The sequence below is a fragment of the Hylobates moloch genome, unplaced genomic scaffold (genome assembly GCF_009828535.3).
Source record: "Hylobates moloch isolate HMO894 unplaced genomic scaffold, HMol_V3 SCAFFOLD_18, whole genome shotgun sequence".
In the NCBI taxonomy this organism is placed as follows: domain Eukaryota; kingdom Metazoa; phylum Chordata; class Mammalia; order Primates; family Hylobatidae; genus Hylobates; species Hylobates moloch.
Genome location: NW_026652293.1, coordinates 65,525,233 through 65,539,510, shown reverse-complemented (window position 1 = coordinate 65,539,510; position 14,278 = coordinate 65,525,233). Strand labels below are relative to the sequence as shown.

The following is a 14,278-nucleotide window of genomic DNA, read 5'->3' as shown; positions in this document are numbered from 1 at the left end:
CTTATTATCAGAATTTGTGTTTTCATAGATCCCAGCACTATGAACTAACACTGTGCCCCTTTATAAAGGGTTTCTAACACTTCCAGTTTATTTCGTTGTTTTCATTGCCAGTATCAAAAATGGTGTGTTTATACTTCCCAGTTTTGTTGCCTAATTATTTTAATTAATATTCTTTTCATTTTTTTCTTTAGTATAAAGACAAAACACTAGTTCTTTCCCCTTTCTTCATTCCCATAAAATACGTATGATGGGAGAAAAATTTCTGCTCCAGAAAAGAAATCCATGACCCTGACTGGGTAAGAATCCTGCATTAGTCCATTTTCACACCACTACAACTACCTGAGACTGGATAATTTATAAACAAAAGAGGCGTAATTGACTCACAGTTCCGCATGGTTGTGGAGGCCTCAGGAAACTTACAATCATGGTGGAAGGCAGAAGGGAAGCAAGGGGCCGGGCGCGGTGGCTCACACCTGTAATCCCAACACTTTGGGAGGCCGAGGTGGGTGGATCACAAGGTCAGGAGATCCAGACCATCCTGGCTAACACGGTGAAACCCTGTCTCTACTAAAAATACAAAAAATTAGCTGGGCATGGTGGCGGGCACCTATAGTCCCAGCTAGTTGGGAGGCTGAGGCAGGAGAATGGTGTGAACCCAGGAGGTGGAGCTTGCAGTGAGCTGAGATCACACCACTGCACTCCAGCCTGGGCAACAAAGCGAGACTCTGTCTCAAAAAAAAAAAAAAAACAGAAGGGTGGCAGCAGAGAGACAGAGAGCAGGGAAATGCCATTTTGAAAACCCTCACTATTGGGAGAACAGCATGGGGGAAACCACCTCCATGATCCAATCACCTCCCTTCAAGTCCCTCCCTCCACACATGGGGATTACAATTCGAGATGAGATTTGGGTGGGGACACAGAGCCAAACCGTATCAAATCCCCTGCTAGGAACTTTTTCTACATGGAATGTACATGTCTGCATTTGGCAATCAGAATACAAAAAGTTGGGAGAAGTCTGTATTTCTTTATTTTTTCATTAAAAAACAGATTTATGCTCTGATCTGGTCAGCATATATCTCTTATATAATCTTGCATCTAGACACTAAACACTTGTGCAAACTCTCCTCCCAGGATTTGGTCTACTCTGTCTGAGCAGGGTAAGTAAAAAATTCTTTGTATTGACACAGTCAGTTCCTAAAACCAGAATCTTCACTTGGAATTTCATTTGAAGTATTTCACTTGCCTTTTGAACATTTAAGTAGAGAGGAATGTATGTGACGGGAAAACAACTAAAAAGAAAAGTACCATGTTCTCTGCTCCCACACAACACAGTGGCCATGAGAGTCCCCAGCACAGGAACTGAGGGAAAGTTCCAAGAGGAAGGAATTGGGGAAGAAGGAGGTGGGAGGAAGAAACGGTGTAGGAAGAAAGAAGAACTTGGTGGGTTCCAAGAAGAACAACCCCCTTCTGAAACAGACCATAAGATACCACCAGCCCTCTGAGATTAGAGGATATCCTCAGAGGCTATAGCTAAAATCTTCAGCAGCCTTTGGGCAACCACCACTACAAACTTCAGCTGAGCTCTGAATGTCAAGGAGCAGAGAGGCAAAGACCTATGAAGACAGTGTGCTCACCAAAAAAAATGGCAAGTGCCAAGGGCTTCAGGCTGGCATATGTGGAAAGTCTTATTGAACCAGTGTGGCTGAAGAATGGCAAGATGAGGTCAGAGGTTAGTAAGGCCAGATATCACAGGGCTACAGGGCCTTCTAGGCCATTGGAAGGACCTTGGACTTTATTCTTGGTGCCATGGAAACCTCTGGATGGTTTATAATTGTTTTTGAGATAGGTCTGTATCATTTAATTTTCACAAATCAAAGTAGTAAGTCTATAATAGATTAAATGACATTCACATTCATTAACATGATCCACAGAGCCCTACATCTCATGGCCCCCACCTCACCAAACTTACCTTCTTCACCTGCTCCTGCTCCAGGGCTCTGAGGTCTTAATGTATCTGTCCCTGCCATTTAGAATATTCTCCCCAGACCTCCCCAACCTGACACATACAAATACCCCAATACTAACTCTCTCTCCCCAGTGTCCTCTCACCTATTCCTTTTTGTTTAAATGTCATCTTCTCAGAACTCTTTCCTGGTCCCTTGGTCTAAAGTCAGTTCTTCCTGTCCCTCCCTTTCACAGCACCCTGTTCTTTTCTTTCACAGCATTAATGACAATGACAAGTATAAATGTACTTAGTGTCTACCTTTCCCACTAGACTAACAGTTTTGAGAGAGTAGAAAACATGTCTGTTTTGTTCATGACTGTATATGCAGTACTTGATAAATATCTGATAAATAGATACATAAAACTACACAATCAATAAACAAAAGTTGGTTCTTTGAAAAGATCATCTAAATTGACAAACATTTAGACTGACCAAGGAAAAAGGAGAAGATTTAAATAACTAAAATAAAGAATGAAAAAAGGGACAATACCACCAATCTTACAAAATAAAAAGCATTATGGGTGAATCTATGAACAACTGTATGCCAACAACTTAGATACTTCAGATGAAATGGACAAATTACTAAAAGGTAAAAATTACCAAAACTGATTCAACAAAAAAATACAAAATCAACAGACCTATAAGAAGAGATTGAATTGCTAATTTAAAAGCTTCTCACCAAGAAAAACCTAGCCCACATGGCTTCTCTAGTGAATTCTATCAATCATTCAAAGAAAAATTAATACGAATCATTCACAAACTCTTCCAAAAATTAGAAGAGAAGGAAATACTTCCTACCTCTATTAGACCAGTATTAACCTGATACCAAAACTAAACAACAATATCCCAAGGAAAGAAAGCTACAGACCATATCTCTTGTAAATAAAGATGCAGAAATCCTCAACAAAATATGCCTGAGTAAACTCTATACAAATAAGACACAGTTAACATCATACATAATGGTGAAAGACTAAATACTTTCTTTCTAAGATTAGGAATAAGATAAGGATGTCTACTCTCACCACTTTTATTCAGTGTTGGACTGGAGGTTCTAGCCAGGGTAATTAGGCAAGCGAATGAAATAAAAGGCATTCAAAGTAGAAAGAAATAAGCCGTAAGATGTCAAAGTTTTTTTCTTTTTTAAAAAAGGTAATATAATAATATAATGCATTAACTGCTTACAGTACTTGGTAGGCATTCAATAACAACTGGCTATTATGTTCATATAATGACATTTTCTCTTCCTAAATGTTGGTTGTGCTGTGAAACCAGGTTAAGACATGACTGTGAGAAGACAGAGGAAAGACTTATCTTTGGGAATGTTGGTACCTGGGCATCAAGAGCCTTTCCAAAATAAAATATTTATATGTACTGAATTTATAGGAATTTACTTGTAGCTCAGAGTGATAGCAAATTATGTTGTTTATCCTTATTAAGACTTAATCACCTGATGACTTTTCAACTGTAAAATGCAAAACTGGGGCCTTTAAGAGCAAAAGGCATTCTGTTTCCATGGCTAGCAATTCCCACAGTACACTAAGAGCAGATGGGTTCAAAAAGCAGAAACCACGTACTCACATTCCTCAAGACGGGGAGTGCCAACCGCTCAAAAGAAGTCAGGTCAACCACATACTGCCCAACTCGGCATTCACGTTTTCCAGGTGGAGGCTCTAACCTGAAGGAAAAGACATTATGTTCTTGTTGAAAAACTCCTGTGTTGATTTCTGGTTTTTAGCTGCTCCACTGAGCCTCTGGCATTCCACATATGCTAAATCATCCTTAAAAATGACCAACACAAAATGCAGTGGTCTGTAAAGCTGATCAGGTTTTCTCTGCTTTCAACAGAGCTACCCTAAGTGTCCACACCTCCAACAATGGGCCTTGCAGTTATGGCAGGGCTATCTCTTAAGGTCCAAGCAGCTACTGCATCAACAGTCTTTGAAAAGTGGCACCAGAAACAGAACTAAGAATTATAAAGTGAGAGGAGTTTATGACGTGGTGAATAAGTTTTAAGTAAAATATCACTTTCTTATACTTTTCTCATGTGGTGGTTTCATTCTATTTTCTTTCTCTGAGAAATCCCTAAAGGCCTAAGATTCTTGAGGATAGATGACATCATTTGGCTCAACCCTGTGCCCAGGGAGACACTCTCAACCTAAAGGGAAAGCAGATTGGCATCCAAGGACCCAACAGAGTATCTGCTTTTGGTGAATTTAGCTCTTGTTGAAAGGCTCCCAAAGCACAGATGGAAGGGGAGCTTAGATAATAAAACACCACAGAAATGAAATATCAGTACCCAACTCTCGATAAAGGCCCCCGGGTGCCGGACAACGTGACGACATCGAATCCTATTCTTCTCCCTCCCTGTCTGACTTCTTCGGTATAAAATCCATCGACAGGCACACCAGAGGATTTTAAAACCTCACTGGCTTTATGGATCAATGTTGTTTTTCCAACCCCTAAAATAAAAAAAAAAAAAGAAGAAGAAAAGCCCATTAGGAAACATTCCCTTACTAGAGCACACACAGCACTTGTGGACTCTGAGACAGCAATTATGGTGGGTAGAGAAATGGGCTGTAAATGGATTTATGAATATGAACTTCAATTTAATTTTGATTGCTCCAGGTGTTAAAAATGCTTAATTTCAAGTAGAAACAAGCATAATAAAAACATGAATGATATCTTGAGGTTTATTTTTAAATTGTGAAACACTGTTAATTTTGTCACATACACAATCCCAGAATCAACTGAGAGGTTCCTGATGATATTCTCCCGTGCCATTTGCATCCTGTGAAATGGTTTACAGTTCCCATTTTTCTGCCCAGGAAGTAATACTGGTCACACTTGAGTCAGGGGCTGGGAATTTAAGATTTCAGCTTTCAAGAGATTACAAACACACCTACAATTAACAGTGGGAAAATCACTTTGTTCCTCCTTTGACTTACATTGTTGTAACTCCTGAAAATGTGTCTCCTGAAAATGTGCATCCCTGTTAATGGTCACTTTCAAACTTTTTCCTAACAGCAAGCCTATCAGGTTGGCAACTCCTTCGAACATCACCTTCTCCAGGGTCTCTAAGCATTTCTTCACCTTTATCCCCCACACCTTCCCCAATTTGAACCTATGTACCTCTGCCCCCTCAGCCTCTCCACCTTGATCCTTCCTTTCCATCTAGCCTGGCCAGCTGACTACTCTGATGAACTCACTGGTTTATAAGCACCAACAGGTGCTACCTAATATAGTAATACTAATCACTGACATTATGGAGCCAGATACTGTTCTAGCACACTTCGGAAGCATTTTCTTGGTTAAGTCTTCACAACCATCCTCTGAGGCAATTACCATCCTTATGCATATTTTACAGATGAAGAAACTGAGGCACACGGTGGTTAGGTATTTTACCCAAGGCTATACCCCTCATAAGGACCACACCTTTCAACAGGGGACTTTACCTGTCACCATGACTTTTTAAAATATGAGCCTTGTTCCCAATATGGATTTAAGTAAGTGGCATCATGACTACCCAACAATGGAAAGAGAGAGAAAACTCCTAGCATGTCTGCAAGTGAGCTATTTTGAGATACTACAGAGTTGCAAATCATGCTATTTCTAAGACTACCCACTCTTTTAAGCCTCCTTGACATAAAATATGGTCCATTATTCTTATTTAATGTATCTACCTTCACACTTCACATTAAAATAATGGCACCTGGCTTTCTGGAACATGAACAGCAATGCAAGAGGATTCCGGCTACAGTAAGCCACCGTGAGCATGCAGCTGGTAGAACTGTGTAGAACATAAAATGATGAAATTCTAATCCAGCCCTGGCCCTCAGTAACAACTGCTTTAGGAAAGTCACTAAAGAATCTGTTTCATGCAAGTAATGGCATTGCTGAATGTGTAAGCTGGTACTTCTTTTCTGAAGAGCAATTTCAATGCGCCTACCACAGCACCCCGTAGTTCATGACTAGGAATTCATCCTCAGGAAACAATGTCAACAGTACAAAATGTGTGAAACAGAACATTCACTGCAACATTCTTTATAATAGCAAAACACTGAAAACAATCTAAATGTTGATTAGTAAGGGAATGTTAACTCATGGCACCATGTATATAATAGCACATAAATACACAGAAATACCATGCAACCATTAAAAAATATACTGCTTATGTGTATTTATTAGCATGGAAAATAGACCACAATGTATGAAAATAATATATGAAAAAAGCAGGTTAATAGCAGAAACCATTCCATTATGTTTTTCTAAAAAATGGTCAAGTACATATGTGTCTACAGAAAAAAAAAATGTCAAGAATACAGAACAAAGACTTACAATGTTGATTTCTATATGTTGAAATTCCCTGTGACTGTCACTTTCTTCCTTAAACTTTTTTTTTTTTTAATTCTTATACTGAATGGGTCTTACTCTTATCCTAACAAAAAACGCTGTTTATATTTTGAAAAGATAAAATGGAGCAACGGTAACTATTCCTGTTCACAAAGGGTATACTGTGGGGACTGTATGTTGTGTAGAACATAGTACAGCAAAAAATAGGAAGCATTTGGGCAAAGTCCCTTTTGGCTTCTTCAGCTCTAGGAATCTTCTTTCAGTTAATTTTTTCTTCATTAGTTAAGCTGCTACCCCAGTGCTGTCTGGATAAGAAATGACCTGTGCTTCAGGAGACCTCGAGATGATAGCTGTATACCAGGCACAAACAGATCAGAAAGCTCTGGAATTATTTTGGTTCTGGTTCTCCCCTAAGCAGAGCCTCAGATAAAGATTCAGGTGCAGGTAGTTTAACCTGGGCAGTGATGCATGATGGACTGGTAGGGAAGAAATTCAGAAAGGGAAGGGAAAGACACCAGCATGAGGTGCACTATCAAGCAAGTTCCACTGGGGGCAGCTGGAGCTTCATCCCACTGGGGAACCGTAAGCGACAAGTCAGGGCAAGTGGCTCAGTTATCCTGTCTGAGGAGTGAGAAAGTAGGGAATTTATCAACTAACTTTCACCAGTCACAGGTTGAAGGCTAATCCCAGGGCACAGGAATTCCCTGGCTCTTCTGGCCTGCTCTGTTTGCAGGCCAAATGGGCTCCAGGGACCAGAGAAACCCCTCCAAGATGAGTCATGGGTACAGACAGTTGGAAATCGGAAAAAATGCTAAGTGCCAGGGGCACTAAGAGGATATGCAACAAAAAGTGACCTCTTTGAGAGGAGACTTTACCTGATGGTCTGAACATGTTGAGAAGACAGAAAGAAACTAGGCAAATAAAAACACCAGGCAATAACTCCTAATGGGGAAAAAAGTTATGTGTAAAAGGAAAAAAGAAAAAGAAAAATTAGAGGGCATGGTGGTGCATGCCTGTAGTACTAGCTACTAGGGAGGCTGAGGTGGGAAGATGGTTTGAGCCTGGGAGGTGGAGGTTGCAGTGAGCCAAGATTGTGCCACTGCACTCCAACCTGGGCAACAGAGAGACACCCTGTCTCAATAAGAAGAGGGAAAAAAAAGATGGGTAAGGTGGCTCACACTTATAATCCCAGTATTTTGGGAGGCACAGATGGGAGGATCACTTGAGGCTAGGAGTTGGAGATCAGCCTGGGTAACATAACAAGAGACAGGTCTCTACAAAAAAAAAAAAAAAAAATTACCCGGGTGTGGTGGTATGCGCTTGTAGATCCAGCTCTTTAGGAGGTTGAAATGGGAGGATCACTTAAGCCCAGAGTTTGAGAATGCAGTGAGTTATAATTGTTTCACTGCACTCCAGCCTGGGCGACAGAGCAAGATTCTGTCTCTAAAATAAATAAATAAATGGAAAAGAAATAATAGATTACTATGTGGCTCTGCTGTGATTATCTTTACATGGCCATAATACTATAAACATTGACTAATGAAAATTACGTTGTAACTACATTAAGAAGAGGAGGAGAAAAGACAAAGATGCGTGGGTTTGAGGACAGGTTTAAGAGAGCTACACTGTAGAATTATTTGAGTCTTTCATCTACGTGTAGATAAGACTTTGATAAAGCAGAAACAAGAACCACCATCAACACAATCACGGTAACAGAACACCTCCATTATAAAACACACAGATGTCTTGGGGTCAGCCTGCTGAGTATCAAACTGTATTCCAAGATTCAAATAAAGGATTGACAAACCAACTTTCAGAAAACAGTTCTTTGCAACACTTAAGAGTGACTTTAGATAGCAGGCATTTCTCAAACCACCCTCCTCCTCACCCTCTGCTCCCCATCTCCCCCATCCAATGCCTGATAAAATCCCAAAGTCTGCAATATTAGCTGTAGCCTTTGCTACTTACGACTAAATATAATCATTAAAATAAAGTGAAAGAGAATTCTAGATCCAGGGTTACAGCCTTTGATATCTGAACCCACAATAAACTTCAAAATTAGATTTGCCTTGCAAAGGAGCTGAAGAAATCACTTTCTCCACTCTTAGCCCATCTTTCTTTTTTTAGCCTATCTGATGCGACCACCACCATCCTACTTGATACATGGGTAGGGCGCCTTGATTTAAAAGCATCTCCTCCTACACCTCTCATCTGACCTCAACGCTATCCTACTTCTCAGATGAGAACTCCACAGGCCACAGGGTTGAGGGATCTGACAGATATCAGGAGGCGATGGAGACAGGAACAAGCAAGAGTGTCTGAGAAGGGCTCCTGTAGGTACCAAAGCTTCTCCACCTGGGGCCTCAGCTGTGGAGGAAATTCGTGGGGATGGAGATGGGGATGGGGGTGGGGGGATGAACTTAGATGGGAAAGAAAGATTACAACTTCAGTTTCGCTCTCCTCCAACTAAAATTTACCATTTTTTTTGCACGATCAGTGTAGCAAAGACCCACAATAAGGAAGTAACTGAGACTATCAACAGAAATTAGACATCTCCACTTCACATCGCGGTTGCTGCAGATCTCTTGAAATATCATTTGTGCAGACCACAACGTCAACACTACAGTAGGGGTTACCGCTGCCGCTGGCCCCTGCAGTTTCAGCCCTTCATCAAGAAGCCGGTCTAGGACCCCCTCACAAGTGTGTTCTAATCCTTTAGGCCCTACGTCTTTTAAATCACGTTTTCCGCGAACGAGTACAAACTCTTCAGACTACCAAGCCCGCCATTTAAATTGGGAACTTCAGACGCCGGAGCCCTGGAGCCGGGGACCCTCCCCGACAGCACAGGGTCGCCCCCAGCCCGCGCGCCCCCACCCCCTCGACCTCTCGGAGGTGGGGATCCCCGCAGGGTTACCTGGGGGCCCCGTTAGGAACACGTGCCGGGCCATGCGGGTGGGCGGGGGTAGGGGTGGCGGTCAGGATAGCAGTCCGGGTTGGGGTCGCAATTCAGGTCAGGTCCGGACCAGGGTCGCCATTCAGGACCCGCCCACCGCGTGCCGCAGGCCCCGCCCCCAAGCGGTGCTTCGACCGGAAGCACCGCCCTCAAGACCACGCATGCGCTTTCTCCCGAGTCCGCGGTCCGCGCCTGCGCACTCAGCCCTCGGCATTTGGGCCTGTGCCGCGTCAGTTTCTAAAGGCGCAGCGGGTTGTGCGGTCTCTAAGTTTCATCCTGGGTTCCGGGCTTTTGTGGGGTATTTGCAGATAAGTGCGTGAGAACGTCATTTATTTAACTATTGCTGCTTCAAGTGAGCGCCATCACCCAAGTTCTGTCCCTTGACTCCGGACCTAGGAGCTGAAATTGCCCAAGGCTGCCGGGACGGCCCTTTTGTAAAAGTTTGTGACCTGGAAGCATTCCTCAAAGGGGGATGCCATGTTAATGACTCCAACTTTGTTCTCAAACACTCCTGCAGAATAGAATCAGCTGGGGAATTTTAAACTTGCTCTGATGCCTAGGTTTCACCTGCAGTAATAGGGAGTGTCAGAAGACAAAATTACAACAAGTTTAGTTTCAAGATCTAATTGGCTTATATTTAGGAACTAGAATCAAGAAATAGATCGTTTTATAAAGCAAATAGAGTGTTCCAATGAGCTGCGCAGAGGAGGTTGGCTTTATGGGCAAAAAAAAAAAAAAGGCCGAAGAACAAAACAAAGAGTGGGTATTTCAAAGTTCCTTTCCTTATAGGGTTAAAACAAATTGGACTTCGTTATTGTACTGACTCAGGTTAACTAGAATCTCCTGTTTTTTGGGAAAACGGGCCTGTTTCAAAGTCCAGTTTGGTTACATGGCACTTGGCACAAGTGACTGCATTCTGGTTTGGTCTAGTCTGCTAGATCTAGTGCAGGAGGTTAGTCCAAAACAATGGCCTCCCATAAATCTTGTTTAACATGAGTAATTGGTCTTGACCGAGTCCTGAGCATCTGTATTCTTTTTTCTTCTTTCTAAACTCCAGGAAGTTCCTGAAGTGCGCTAGGGTTGAGAACCACTGGTGTAGGCAGACTTCCCATCCTCAGCCATGCATAGGAAGCCCAGTTTTCCCTCTTTACCTTCACACCAAAGTGTATAAAGATCTCCTCTTGCAAAGAATTAAATAGCTTCTCCGTCTCACTTTACCACTGCAAGTGTTCCAGCCAACGAATGACGTGGCAGTGGCCCTGGGCCACATTCACCTGTAAACTCTTTCAGTCTAACATGTGTACAGCTTAATTTGTGGTCAGTCATTCCCCATCCTGGCTGAGAAAGCAATTCAGTGAGTGCTCAACTTAATTGGTTTCTGCCCACACATGGACCTCTTGGTTTCCCTTTAGCCTGAGACATACGCCAGTCCAATGATTATCTAAAAAAAGTCGGATTTGTAAAATATAGCTGTCATCACCATCATTTCTGCAACATTTGTAATGCTATATTATTATAAGAGTATACTATTTATTATCCCAACTGGTAATATAGGGCCTTCCACCTTGATTTATTTTGCACTCCATATATGTTGAATACAATGAAAAGCTGATATAGTAAAGTAAATTCATAGGAGGAGCTTCCAAAAAAAAAAAGGAAAAAAGTATATGTATCTCTTGTATCAAAAATATTAATTTTAAATGTTAATCATGTAGCATTTTCCATCACTGAAAAGCATTTTGGATTTGCAAGGCTCACCGGAAGTTCAGTTATTTTGTTTTGATGCTGTGCCTGGAATTCTGGCATCAGTTTAAGTAGCTCAAAGATATATGGAATCCAGATATAGTGAATCAACGTCTCACAAAACAGAAAAAAAAAAGACTTCCATAGTTAAATATACTTTATCCATGGAAAATGAATTATTTGGATGGTAGTTACATGGAAATCTTCTTGTTAGAAAATTCATCGATTTGGTGCTTGATTTCTACAGTTTCCTGTATGTGTTATTAGGCAACAATAACAACAAATTACATAGCTTATATCTCTTAGAGATTAACAACAAAAGAAGATGGCATAAATGGAAACAAATTTTAAAATAAATGGGATCTTAAAGTACTGTACCATACTGAATCCAACTTTTGCCTCTTACCTAATCAACATCCAATGGACAGATGTTTGTGTCCCCCCAAAATTCATATTGTTGAAATCCTAACCCACAAGGTGAAGGTATTAAAGTGTGGGGCCTTAAAGAAGCAATTAGGTAGTCAGGTCATGAGAGTGGAGCCCTCATGAATGTGATTAGTGCCCTTACAAAAAGGCAGGAGAAAACTCTCTATCTCTCTGCTCTCTGCCATGTGAAGATAAAAGGAGAAGACTGCTCTCTGTCAAGCAAGATGAGGGCCTTCCCCAAGAACGCAATCGTGTTGGCACCCTGATCTTAAACTTCAGCCTCCAGAGTTGCAAGAAATAAATGATTTTTTTGGTTTAAGCCACTTGTCTGTGGTACTCTATTACAGTAGCCTGAGCTAACACACAAGGTAGAATTAATTACCTAAGGAACAGGTGATTCCAAAGATTTCTTCCTGCAACACCTGGGTGCAGCCTCACTTTTGACAGGATGCAGTACAGTTCTTTATTAAAACAGTTTGTAGGTACAACTCTACAGTCTCCACATTATAAAATACCCTAAAGTCCAAAAAACACTGTTTATTTTGTTTTCATAACTACCCTTTTCCCAGAACTGTCCTACTTTTTAAACTGCAAATTCTGTGTCTTAGCCCCTCAATCCCAAGCAACCCAGGATGAATGGTCATCAAACTGTTAAAGGAACATTTGGGAAGTAAAGCAAAAGGTTTCATGTGGTTAAACAAGGTATTTCCTTCTTACAAACAAGTCAAAGACTAGTAATACTTTATTGTAAGCTGGTTGTCTTGTCAGCGGTGGTTATAGAATGCCTGTTTAATGCAGTCTGTACCTAAAGTCTGAGCCATTCATACCCCGAGTTCTAATCTCTGTGCAGAACAATGTTCTATCCTGCCAGTAACCCAGTAGGACAGAAGCAGAGACGACTCTACACCCTCACCCCACCCCTTCCTACACGGCATGCCTGGATGTCCCCCACACCCAGCTGCTACTGGCGTCCGGTGGCATCTTCCTGGCTGGACACAGAACAAGAGTTCTGGCATATTTAGGATACAGTTTCCTAAGTACAGGAAAACTGAAAACAGAACAAAGAAAAAGTATGGATGTGAAAATAACCAAGTGGGAAGAGAGACCATTGTGTTGTTTGGCCAGCCCACTGTTCATTTCACTGTATGGAAATAGCAGCTAAATTCTCCTTTTAGGAACCCCCTTTCTCCCAGGCTCTGTGATTGATAGGAGTGAACCTCCCCCCGCCTTTCTCATTATCCAAGGGGAATACATGACCCAAGCCTGGTCAATAAGATCATTCTATCTTCCCAGCCTCAGTGATTGACTCTGAGGAAGACGTGACCCAGGCAATACATCCACCCCTAGCCAGTGGGGATCGAGGACAGCCACCAGCCACCATGACTGAAGCAGAGGGACAAAGGGAAGTGAGAGGGGGTGTGAGAGGCCTCCCCCCAACTCTCCCCAGTCACCCCTTGCTTATCCTCCAGGATGGGCTTAACTGTTACTGCTCCCCAAGGCTTTTGTGATTCTCCGGGCCCAGCCCCTGCTCCCTTGGCCTTCCCTTACAGCACCCCCGATTGCTGGCATCTGCCTCTTCTCCTGCCACCCAGTTATGAACTCCTCCAAAGGCAAAAATCTAGGCTGGGTGCGGTGGCTCACACCTGTAATCCCAACACTTTGGGAGGCCAAGGCGGGCAGATCACTTGAGGTCAGGAGTTCATGACTGGCCTAGCCAACGTGGTGAAACACCATCTCTACTAAAAATACAAAAATTAGCCGGGCGTGGTGGCCCGGCACCTGTAATCCCAGCTACTCGAGAGGCTGAGGCAGGAGAAATATCGTTTGAACCCAGGAGGCAGAGGTTGCAGTAAGCCAAGATCACACCACTGCACTACAGCCTGGGCAACAGAGTGAGACTCCACCTCAAAAAAAAAAAAAGAGAATCTAAGAAACCTTGTGTTATTCATCTCTTCATACCCAGAACACAGCACGGTACTTACAACACATTCATCCATCACTGTATGCCAGGAAATGTTGTACGTCCCGGAGATACAGCAGCAAAGAAGACAGTCTCTGTGCTGCTATAGCTTATATTCTGGTGGGAGACACAGACAGACAAGTACATAAATAAAATGCCACACAGTGGTAAGGCCATGGAGGAAAAATAAAAGGATGGGAAATGAAAAGGGAAGTGGATGTGCTACTCCATACAGGGTGGTCAGGGAAGATATTACTGAGAATACAGCATCTGAGCAGAGAGCTGAAGGAAGCAAACCCTGCCGGTGTCAGGGGGATGGCGGTCTAGAGAGAGGCATTGGCATGTGCAGAGGTCGTGACGTGGGAACACCTGCCCTGAGGAGGAACCAAGCAAACCAGTGTGGCTGGAGCAGAGTAGGAGAGAGAGATGCATAGGAGATGAGGTCAGAGGCGCTGCAGGGGGCCAGATGGTTCAGGCCTTATAGGCCATGGTGAGGACTCTAGCTTTTACTGTAACAGCTGGAAAGCCATTGGAGGGTTTTGGCCAGAAGAATGGCATTACGTAAATTCTTTTAAAAGGATCATCAGGCATGTGTGTAGGAAATTGGCTATAGAAAGGCAAGGGTAGAAGCAGGAAGATCAGTCTGAATGCTGCTGTAATAATCCAGCTGCTACAGAAATAATGTTTGCATTTACTGGCACATGCTTATCATAGGTGCTCAACTGATATTTTCTTAGGCACATGAGTGAATAAATGAATTATATCCCCATAGACAGCATGGGACTGTCAGGGAAGAAAAAGAGCAGGGGCAGAGCAGGAGGAAATTCCTACAGGCTTTCCC

At 42.5% G+C, this 14,278-nt stretch overlaps 1 protein-coding gene across 2 annotated transcripts in view; it reads right to left on the bottom strand.

Moving 5' to 3' along the window:
* NTPCR (nucleoside-triphosphatase, cancer-related) overlaps positions 1-9,424 on the bottom strand; it is a 28,610-nt gene extending 19,186 nt beyond the window's left edge. The window contains exons 1-3 of one of the 2 annotated variants that reach the window (XM_032137278.2): positions 9,270-9,424; positions 4,302-4,464; positions 3,580-3,680 (exon numbers count right to left, since the gene is read on the bottom strand). In XM_032137278.2, the coding sequence (XP_031993169.1) occupies positions 3,580-3,680; positions 4,302-4,464; positions 9,270-9,303 (298 nt within the window). In that variant the 5' untranslated portion in view covers positions 9,304-9,424. The remainder of the gene's footprint in view (positions 1-3,579; positions 3,681-4,301; positions 4,465-9,269) is intronic. The other variant, XM_032137277.2, reaches the window with a different exon arrangement.
* Between the last annotated feature and the right edge of the window lie 4,854 nt (positions 9,425-14,278).